Genomic DNA, 11372 nt, shown 5'->3' with positions numbered 1-11372 from the left:
GGCGATGGAGGAAAAAAAAAGATTCACCCGGCTGTGATGTCGACGACAACGGATCACAACACCACGGTTTAGGACGCGGAAAAGTTCGTTATACATTACACCCGGGTCGATTACGTCCCCGATGCGTTCATTGCGGTCTTATCACTATACAATTATAATGAATAAAAAAGCGTTACAATCACACGTCGAGCGATCTCCGATTATGACGGTTCTGCATGGCGATACGTGATCCACCAACGGCACACTGTCAGTGTCTGTTGTCGTGGCGGCCCCTCGATACTGTCGTTAGTTCGTAGTATTGTAGGCTCGGGGATCGTTTCGTCGCTACAGTATGAAGAAGGAAACATGCATCTGTCCATGTGTGTTGCAGACGTTATGCAATGCAATGCCGATCGGATCCGGTGCATATGTGTTTAGGCAGCGATCCGTTCATGTTTTTTTCCGAGAGACAGAGCCAGGACAGAGCCCCCATCTCGCAAGGCCCTCCTCCTGCAGGAGAAACAGGAGGGGAGGGGGGGATCGAGTATTATAGTGTTGTGTAAAGGAAATAGGTGGAGGAAAGCCTGGTGAGGCGAGGTTAGGTGAAATTGATTCTTTTCACACACCGACTGGATCATTCCATGGGCGCGTCCATTTTACACTGGCTTAAGGTGGCCTTACACTAGCCGATAATCGGGCATTTTTTGACGCTCGGGGGGTGCCCGACTCAATCGATCTGCTCGGGCGCGATCGGGATCGACCCGATCAACATCAAGCATGTTTGATATTTGCTCTGCCCCGCTCCGATTATCCTGTAGTGTGTGGTGCTATCAGATTGAAAAGAATCGGCTAGTGTAAGGCCACCTTAAGTGGCTTCTACACGTAAAGCGGCCCGCCCTCCTGTTTTCAGGAGGGGAGGGTTTTTTTATTTTTATTTTTTGATCACGTGAGCGGGACTAAGCAGCAATGATAGGGGGATGATTCTTCATTGTCCGGGTGGGTAAAAAGATGAATGAAAGTATGCTATAAAAAAGTGATTAAAACGTATGGATACGTGGTTCGCACCGGACGTTTGATTAATTGATAACGTATTGATACGCGATTAGCGTCGGCTGTGTTAAATGTACTTGGGTGTGGTGTGGTGTGTTTGTAGTACTCTCTTCCCTTGAAGAGGACGCAGGACGGTGCTTTGATAGCCAAATTTGTTGCCATCTTCAGTCCCAGGTCCTAGAGAAAACATTAAAAATAGCCCAGTAAATTGGGAGTGCATCCCTCAACAGATAGTGAAAAAAGTTATATACACATTATCCTTTAGAATTATAAATGTTGTACATATTGAAAAGGTTAGATGATATTGCAAAGAGATACCATAAACACTGTGAACGCATCCTTTCTTTCATCACGAGCGTAGACACTTCTTTGTCTCACAGGCAAACATTGTACAGCCACAACATCGTCAAGTTCAGACGGAATATAGTTTGCCGTCTTGACTGGCAACCGGTCAAATATCTGTTCAAAAGAAAAGAGGTTTTGAAAAGCAGTTGTCAAAATTACCTGCGTCTTTTGTAAAATACAGGGTGGTAGGGGTAAACAAACGAGGTCCAAAACGGACCTGTGGATAATGTGGTCCGAACAGCCCCAATGAAAATTCAAAATTACTGGACCCAGTACGATGCTCATGCAAGTCCCGACTGTGGCATTGAAATTAGCCGAGTGTGTCATCTCCCCAAGTGCCAGGACAGCGTCCGGAGTGGAGGTCTCAGTCACAGACAGCCAAGAGTGCGCTCTGTTGCAGTGACAGCACAGTCGCCCACAGACGTGCTCCACACAGTTCTAAATTCCGGTGGCTTTTGTTTGCGCTGAAAAAACCGCCATGGTGTTCAGCAGTGCAGTGTGCTTGACTGTGTGTTTCAATCGGCTGTAAACGTTAAGCGTGGCTCATTCAATATACGAGGACAGACTAACCTTTGATTTTAAATCTCATTTTAAAATCAAAGGTTAAAGACACACACACACACGCTTTGCCATATTGACCCGACACAGTTCTGGGTACCCTCTACTACTGTACGCACAGAGTATAAATTAAGAGTAGGGAAAGACTAGATAGAAACACCATGGCAGTTTCAGTATCTGAGGTACTGTATCAGAAACAAATTATTGGCCATAAATGATTATGTCAGGGAATAAGAAAGTCTCACCTTGTCTGCATCCAGCCGCTTCCCTGGCTCCTTGATGTGAACACTCTTGTCGATGGCACTGACGCCACACAGCGAGCCTGCCGTGGCTGACACCCGCAGTGTATTCTTCTCTCCGGGGATCGCCGTGGATGGAGAGAACTCCAGAGACACCTGGATTGTAAACAAAACAATCACCATGAATGCAGACCTTGACATGTGCAATGTGCAAAGCCCCAGGTTAGCCACACTCACATTTGAAGGGTCTTCTGACTCCACATCCTCCACAGTGACCAGACAAGGTTACCCAGATCCCATGAACATTGGCACAAAAGAGAGCAGAGGCCAAACTTGAACTGACCTCATTAGGGAAGCATTTCTCTGTGGTGAAGTCTGCGCTGTGAGCAATGACCGTCTCACTGGGGAGGACGGCGTACACAAGCACCTGGAGCAATGGAGCCATTACTGGGGTGACATCCAACTTGAAGGAGATCTCACCGTCGGTGACTGGAAACACAGCAGTTAAGGACATTGGTAGTGAACTGTAGCTTAATCGAATATATATTACTGCTGCAGTTTATAGGCATTTATGCTTATTTTTCTGAATTTTAATAACCTGAAGCTTTCAAACTAAATTTACAGTTTCATTTCAAATTAAACACAGGAAGCTTAACAAAAGACAACGGCAATTACGTCCTGTGTAGACTTACTTGAACTATTCAGCACATCAATAGGTACTAGTCCTATGTCACGAATGGCTGCTCTGGATAAAATCTAGAGACAAAATGGAGATATGCAGATGATGCTTCCAGTCATATACATATACATATATATATATATATACATATATATATGTAAAATCAAATGTTTGCCTGTGAGTCATATATATATATATATACATATACATATATATATATATATATATATATATATATAAGTTTAGTCAACTGCACATTTAGTTAATCGAAGTACTGCATTTCTACTATTGCCAGGGTGTAGACAACCACATGGCCTCTAATACACATGTCACCACCATTTTATATCAGACATTAGGAGTTTCATTGGGAGGAAGATGCTCCCTCATAGTTCAGCTCTCTGCTGAACAGAAATGTAAACAACCTGTAAAGGGTGCATTATTTCTGGAGAACAAAATTACACAGTAAGAACTTCCGTTCAGCAGTTCATGCACCTCGAAGATTTAAGAAACCGGACACCTGCTCAATTTATTGTATGCTGCAGGACTTTATAGGCGTTCTGGTTTCTCACCCACAGACACTGTAGTCCCAGGTTCCCCCCCAATGTCTCTAGTAAACTTTACTCCAATTGAGTTCACTGGCGTGCCCAGCCAAGCAGTGTGGTACTACTCACCAGGTACATCAGGTGCACGGGGCCTGCAGCCTCTCCAACTACAGTGTAGTGGATGGTGATGTTGTTTTCTCCATTGCAGACCAGTGGGTTCCAGGTCTTCTTCACCTCCAGTGAGCTCACGGTCTTGGGGTCAACGGTGGCTTCCTGGACCAGGGACAGTCGATGTTCCCCTTCCGTATAGTGTGTCACTCTGTACATATGGTACTGCAACTCTGGTGTCGCACTAGCCTTGATGAGAGAGGTTCAATATATAAATGAAGTCAGTAAACCAGAAAATGTGACCAGATTTGACTGAGAGACAAATTCCAGCTTTTCACCAGAGAAAAGCTTTTCCAAAATGAGTTAATAGCACAGGCAGACTCTTCACATACTAGAGCCTGTCTGAAATAAGTGTCAGACCTGAAATCGACATATAAATATGAAATAAATGCTTAAACATGTAGCTAGGTGTAATGTTTGCGACCACAGAAGTGAACCTTTCAAGTCAGTTTTCTCAACTCTATAAGCCATATCTCCAAAACTGAACAACCAATATGTAAATTTGAAGCTATGATTCCCTGCTTTCATATGGCATGAAAAACGAAAATTCAAAAAAATCCAATGGCAGTCCCTCAGTCAAATTTAGTCAAACATTATTTTGTATACGTTCCCTTTTTAGACTTCCGGTGATGAGTCAGCAACATTTTGGAACCCTCGTTCCCTATGATCTGACACGCATAACCTTAGAGCTGCCATTTTCATAGATTTGGTATAAACCTTCTCGTGCAGGAAATTGCATAACCAAGGCTGACTTACTGTGAGAAAGATGTCCTGTCCTGCGTCTGCTTTGGAGTCTGCCGTGTTGAATGAGAAACTGGCCTCACCGTTGCTGTCAGTCTTGACAGTCATTATCTTATGCGCCGTTGACCGCATTTGACCCTTAAACAGGTACACCGTCATGTCAGGAATGGGTGCGTGATTCAAGTAACGTGCTTTGACCTGTTGGAAATAAAAATATTATACAGAGTGCATAACAATAATGGCCAAATGTGCACAACTGTACTATGAAGCATTTGGACTTACTTTTCCTTCAATCACTGATTGGTCCTTATACACCATGGGTGTTTCAATAAAGGAAAGATATCCAATACAATAGGCTAGAGAGATCACTTTTTCTTGTGCAGACAGTGCAATACCTGTGGAGAAAACCCCCATGTCATTTCAGTGTTAGAAACATTGATGAGCTACTAAGCTCATGGCTTCATTCTTGAATGAAACGGTTCCAACAGTGTGAAGACTTGCCTGTTCCATCTTCCTCTACTTTTGCATTGAGTTGCAGTTTATCATCAAGAGACTTTTGGGCAGGTGTGGTGAAAGTTGACATATTGAAAGTGAAAGTCGCACAGCCCCCCTCACACGTCTGTACAAGAGGAAAAGAAAATACATAATGTGTGATTTAAACATAATTGAGAGGACTGAGATTCTCCCCTTCTATTCCTCTTGTGCACCAGATAGACTACCTCAGAAGCCAATGGTTATAGATGGCCATACATTTGATGAGGGCATTTATAGGCACATAACATCATGGATTAAAGCAAAAGCAAAAGCCAAAGCCAGGCAAAGCGTTGGCCAAGACCTAATCTGCAATTTGTGAAACAGTGTTCATAGACATTTAGTACAAATGTTTTGGTAGCCATAGCCAAACCTTGTATTGAATATATAGTTTAACTGTTGCTTTTATGAAATATCCATGATCATTGATTGAATACTTTAGTGCAAGACATTAAGGCTATATTTTTATTTTATTTATTCATTCGACAGGGACAAAGCTCATTAATCAACATGTCAGTTTTCACCTCAATGTAAATGGGCCAGAGTTAGCCAAAGCTAATTTCCATCTGTAGTCCCTGGGCAGGCTCTTAAAAAATGAATGATAAAAGAAAGACAGTGTATGGTGTGCCAGCACACAACACCATGCGTTGATGCCATGTGTGCAATGTGCTAGCACCCAACACTGTCCGTACAAAAACACAATACAATACAGATAAAAGAAAGACAGAGTGTAGTGTGCCAGCACACAACACCATGCGTTGATGCCATGTGTGCATATGTGCTAGCACCCAACACTCTGTCCATACAGTACACAAACACAATACAATACAATACACTACAGGAACAGATCAACATGGTACAGGGGACAGAACAACTACATAGTGAAGTGAATAATGACACCGGTGAGAAATACTAAATGGTGCTGATAGTTACTCATGATTACAGATTTGAATTGTTTTTAGCCACCTTTTCAGGTTGAATTTGAAGGTCAGATAGTTGGAGGTCTCTCTTACTTCTGTGGGGAGACTGTTCCAGTGATGGGAGGCTCTAACAGAGAAGACTGTTTTACCAAACACACTACGTCTGATTGGCATTTCACAGTCTCCTCTGGTAGTTGCCCTTGTTGCTCTGTCACCACTGTCCCTTCGGCCTATGAATTGTTTCAGTGGTGGAGGTGCCAGTCCATTTAAGATCTTAAAAATGAGACAGGCATCTGAAAAGTGTTTAAAGCTATTAAAATTAAATAAGTTGTACTTTTTAACTATGTGGCAATGGTGGTAACGGTTGGGCTTTTGGTCAAGTGTTTTTAATGTCTGTTTGTACAGTGATTCTATGGGTTTTAAAGTTGTCTGATTTGTCTGTGACCAGGTTGTGAAGCAGTACGTTATGTGTGAAAAAATACATACCAACAGTTTTTTTGGTGTTCAGATGCAAACATGAGTTCCTCAGCCAATCAGATACGTGGCCCATGGCTGCAGTTAATTTATCTGCTGCTAGTTTGTTTTTAGCGTGTATATAAAGAACTGTGTCATCGGCATACATTTGTATGGAGACAGTTGGACAGACAGACGGAAGGCAGATCATTTATATATAAACTAAACAGGATAGGGCCCAGTATTGATCCCTGAGGAACTCCAATGTTACAGTTAAGATATGTTGACTGAGTACCAGTACCAATACGAACACTTTGGTTCCTGTTTGTTAAATATGAGTGCATCCATTTGACTGCTTCTTTAGAGAAGTTAAAGGAGGAGAGCTTTGACAGGAGTACCTGATGGTGTACAGTGTCAAATGCCTTTTTGAGGTCCAAAAATACAGAGCCCACTATGCCTCCTGCATCTAACTTAGATTTTACACTTTCCAGAAAGTAACAGTTAGCTGTTTCTGTTGAATGATTGGAGCGAAAACCGAATTGCAGTGGGTGCAAAGGATTGTGGTCAGAGTTCAAATGAGCAGTCAGTTGTTTTGCCACCCATTTCTCAGCCACTTTGGATACAACAGGTAAAATGCTAATTGGTCTATAGTTTGCCACATCTGAGTGGTCCCCAGCCTTAAAAATGGGTGTTACAACAGCCTTTTTCCAGGTACATGGAAAAATGCATTGGTTGATCGATAGATTTATCAGGTGAACTAGAGGACAGATTAGGGCGTCCTTGTGTGTTTTTAGAAATGTTGTCCATATTGTAAGCGTCTATCGCTTTTGAGTCTCTTAGGGAGCTCATAATATCCAACACTGCAGATTCGGTAATTTCTCTTATCCTGAAAATAGGCTTGTTTGCTATGACATCATGATCTGTAGTTAAATTTCCATTCACTTTTAGTTCATATTCCTTTGTTTTCTGATCCTTGTTTCTCCCGGTTAATTTATTAAGGTTTTCCCAAATCAATTTCCCGTTTCCTCTTGCATCTTCAATTACTTTAATAAAAAAAAAAAAAAAAAGAAATCAGCTTTTGCTTTCCTAAGGTTCCTAACTACCTTATTTCGAAGGCTTGTAAAAATCTGCCTATCACTACTGAGACCTGTTTTAAGTGATCTCTTTAAAGCATAATCTCGCTCCCTCATCTGCTGCCAGAGGGCGCCATTGAGCCATGGCAGGGTGTTTTTTCTAGGTCTAGCCTTTACATTCCTAATGAATGGTGATATTACTCTGTTAACAGTTGTCACAAAATTATGACTGCCACTATCTACATCCTGACTACATAAAATATTAGACCAATCTGTTTGTTTTAGAGCCCTGTCAACATTAGTTTCATTTTTTGGGATTCTCTGATGAGAGGATTTAGATTTTTTTAAATTATCAAAGCGTTTACTGGTGAGTTTCCTCACCAGTAGTGTGATGTTGTAAAGGATAACACAATAGTCTAAGTATGAGGGGATTGAGGTCACCGTTTCTTTGACCATCTTCAAATACAATCTCATTGATATTTGCTTAACCCCGTCTTCTACCCTGAGCCATCTCAAACTAGCAAAGTGTGTCGGAATTGGGTGGGTCAATGGAAGTAGTTGCAGTTTGTTTTGGGAGGTCTGAACCTTAGTTTTTAATGACGTTGAGATGTGAGGTGCAAGCATAATCAAAATGGCATTGAATGAAGGCTACAGCTAGTCACAAGTCACCAGTAAGTTTTCCATTGTTAGTTTGACCAATTTAAATGCTACTAAACATATGCCATCAACAAGTTTGCAATTTTTGGGGTGTAGCCGACTTATATGTAATCCAAATGACCGAAGTCAGTCAGTGGCAACTGAGAAACCAATTGCCTTTACTCAGTACCAGCGTTGCAAAATGTTCCAGTCATTTTCACTGCAAATAATATATATATTATAATAGATCATGTTACCCGTTTACTCTCTTTATGACAGGGCACAGTCATGCCAGGAACAAGAACACTATATCGATCAAGTGGTCGGCAGAGCCCCACTTCTATCATACCAGGCACAGGCTGTCCATAGGTGTACCTGCAAAAAAAGCATTTTGTATATTTCAAAGCATTTAAAGGCGTTCTTTCCATGCAGGAAATTATAAAGTAAATAAAGTTTAAATGAAATGTTTATTTTCTGTGGGAAACCACAATGTGTTACATGTAGACAAAGACCACAGGAACATACAAGCCAAAAGTTGATGCATCATACTTACGTTGCACAAACTTTAGCTGTAAATTCTTCTTGTTCAATGCTCAGCTTGTCATCCACTTCCAATTTGACATCAAATCTTGGCAAAACTGGGGACAATTGTTGCACGTTTATTTTATGACATGAAAGTAAATGAGATAGACAAAAGAGATAGACATTTTCATATACATGCTTAATGTTTAGATGGGTGAGACTTCTTCATAATATAGAAATATCAATGTCCATTTTGGATTCTTGAAATAAACTCTTCACAAAAAGTTCGGAAACTTTAACTTTGGGTAGATTATTTCTCCCCTTTAATACCAATTGGTATTGTATTTTATATATTTTTATCATTTATTAGTCACCTTTTCAATGAGGTACAGCTTGTAAGGACCAGACATTCATGGAATGAGCAACACGGCTAAATAAAACGAGTCCAGACCTCGACCCAAGTGAACACTTGTCGGATCAGGCATGCTGTAGTGTAGAGTGTAGACCAACATAAGCATGTTGGCTGACTCGCAACAAATCCTGGTTTAGGTCAGGAATGGGATGCCATCCCACATCTAAATGTGGCTAGGTTGGTGACCAGCATGAGGAGGAGCCAAGCTGTGGTGTCTTTCTCAAACACAGAGTGTAAAATTAATAAGGTTTAAATATGGCGAATATGTGTTGTTTTCCTTATTACAAGGGTGAATAACAGCAATTTGCCATTTTGGCCAAAAACATTGGAGGCAGTCAGTGGCACTCCACATTCGTAGAATGAGCAACACTGCTTTAGCCGTGTTGCTCATTCCACAAATGCCTCGTTTTAAAGGTGTCTAATCAACGCTACAAAATACAATACCAATTGGTATTATTAAAAGGAACAAAATGACCAACGTTTCCAAATTTTGTGAGGCGTTTACGTACCGTAGGCCTAGTCTTCCTGCACATTGTTCAAAACATAATCGTAGGCTTACACTAGCTTTGCCCATTATGAATACATATCTTCCAAATTAACTCTTACCGTATTTCTCCACCTTGAAATAATGATCCAGTTCCATGTCGTCAACATGAACAATAACTCTGTAGGGTCCTTCGTGGGCCTCAGGGTTCAATGGGTAAGAATGCTCCATGATGCTCGCATTAGACATGTGGTTCACCCACTGTCCAATGCGGTTACCATGAGCATCCTGATCAAACATGAATTGTGGAGAGAAGAGGCAACGGAACAACCATATCATCTCACAAACAAAAATATATGTTGTGTTGTCTACTGGTATAGCTCATCTGTAGTTGTCTGATTTGGTAATATATGCGGTGCATGTCGTTATAGGTCAAATGCAGTTAGTCTTACCTCAAGCTCTACCATCTTGTACTGAAAGATAGAAAAATTTTAATTCTGTTAAACAGGAAACTATCATCTGTATCAGTCTCATTATCAAACACTCTGAACATGGATATACTGTAGTCGTACAGTATATTCATATCCACATTTATATCCACATTAGCTTAATAGACAGGACAGAGACAAGATGGCATTTTCATTTTCTTCCCCCCTGTGAGTAGTTTGTTTTCATATACATTTGTCCATTTTTAAAACCACACACACACTCTGATGTGATACAAGTATAGCAACCACTCACCAACTTATTGATAGGCGTGAACGTGGTATTCATGGTGAAGATTCTGAATTTCACTGCAATAAATGACATTGGATAAAATTATCTACAAGGGAATTGATTGAATAATAGCATGGATAAATGTTAAACTGGGAGTGCTGTCGACATTCCTTTTTCCAACTTAGTTGTTTATGAAACACTTACTCAACTTCATTTTCAAATTGTGCAAATTTAGTTAAAGCTCATATTGATGAGACAGCATTTACCCGTTTGTCCAGGGAGGTAGATTGGTTTATCCGTTTGGATGAAGGTCATGGGTTTGTAGGATTTGAACATGATTTTCCTGACTTCTCTAGATAGGGTTAGGGATGTTTGTCCTTGCAACACCACCTCAAGACTCAGCACCAGTTCATTCTTCACTGGACGAGCCTGTGGTGGATACAGGAAAAGTTAGCATTATGTTGAAATGGGAACAACAAAACCAAGTGAAATCAAATTTATTCTGTGCCAGAGGTGACCTGGAATAGTCCACGGTGGTGGAATGGTTTGTCTGTAGTCTTCTGGAAGATCGTTTTGTTCGAGTTAGGGTAAACTAGAAAGATGGTGATGGTGAGATTTTCGTTGGGCTGCATAAAAGCCACGCAGAACATGGTCTCAGAGCCGGCCTCGATTACTGCAGGAATGGTCACCATGTATTGCCTATAAAAATCATGGAAATGTTTATACATACGTTGTATAAATTTGCTGAAAGCCTAAACTGTAAACTAAAATGTACTCTTCCAACTTTCAAGAACTAAATATCATCCAACCCAACAAGACATTCAAATGAGCTGTGGAGTGGAGCTCTATAGCCTACTTACGGTCCTGCTGCTGCTTGACTGATACAAATCCAGGTTAAACAGGCAGACCGAATCCATGTCCACGTCTGAATCCGAGAGAGAGCCATGACTGAGGGATACAGAATCAGTTGTCTCTACTGCTGCCTGCTACATACACACAGCAGTGAGTGAGCAACAATGCCTGTGGTGGAGGTGAAGGCTGATTTAAGCTGCCTGAGACGCACACCTGACCTGAGTCAAATTAATTAGACGGAGCTGGCTGTGCTTTGTGGCATGAGGGTGAAATCACCCCTCAACGTCTTCTGACAGAACAGGTACACATTGTGAGATTATCCTGACTTCGCCAGATGGTGGCGGTAATTAGACCAGTTTCAAAATTAAGGAATTGAGTATTGCAAGTATTCACAAATATGTGTTTGGTTTGGTATTTATACAGTAGGCCTATAGGTCTAAACGACTCTCCACAAACAAATAAAAAAGTAAA

At 41.2% G+C, this 11372-nt stretch overlaps 1 protein-coding gene across 6 annotated transcripts in view; it reads right to left on the bottom strand.

Annotated features, from left to right (window-relative positions):
* LOC306930269 (alpha-2-macroglobulin-like) overlaps positions 1 to 11066 on the bottom strand; it is a 36579-nt gene extending 25513 nt beyond the window's left edge. For all 6 annotated transcript variants that reach the window (XM_079511133.1, XM_079511132.1, XM_079511131.1 and 3 more), the window contains exons 1-17: positions 10910 to 11066; positions 10568 to 10748; positions 10316 to 10478; positions 10074 to 10126; positions 9785 to 9805; positions 9455 to 9620; positions 8468 to 8552; positions 8172 to 8289; positions 4803 to 4920; positions 4584 to 4696; positions 4317 to 4499; positions 3522 to 3749; positions 2864 to 2927; positions 2515 to 2660; positions 2178 to 2327; positions 1348 to 1488; positions 1107 to 1206 (exon numbers count right to left, since the gene is read on the bottom strand). In XM_079511133.1, the coding sequence (XP_079367259.1) occupies positions 1107 to 1206; positions 1348 to 1488; positions 2178 to 2327; positions 2515 to 2660; positions 2864 to 2927; positions 3522 to 3749; positions 4317 to 4499; positions 4584 to 4696; positions 4803 to 4920; positions 8172 to 8289; positions 8468 to 8552; positions 9455 to 9620; positions 9785 to 9805; positions 10074 to 10126; positions 10316 to 10478; positions 10568 to 10748; positions 10910 to 10995 (2116 nt within the window). In that variant the 5' untranslated portion in view covers positions 10996 to 11066. The remainder of the gene's footprint in view (positions 1 to 1106; positions 1207 to 1347; positions 1489 to 2177; positions 2328 to 2514; positions 2661 to 2863; positions 2928 to 3521; positions 3750 to 4316; positions 4500 to 4583; positions 4697 to 4802; positions 4921 to 8171; positions 8290 to 8467; positions 8553 to 9454; positions 9621 to 9784; positions 9806 to 10073; positions 10127 to 10315; positions 10479 to 10567; positions 10749 to 10909) is intronic.
* Positions 11067 to 11372: the final 306 nt, after the last annotated feature.

This window comes from Electrona antarctica (genome assembly GCF_951216825.1).
Source record: "Electrona antarctica genome assembly, chromosome: 9".
Taxonomy (NCBI): domain Eukaryota; kingdom Metazoa; phylum Chordata; class Actinopteri; order Myctophiformes; family Myctophidae; genus Electrona; species Electrona antarctica.
Note: the sequence above shows the minus strand (reverse complement) of the source record. Positions and strands in the feature narration are given on the sequence as shown.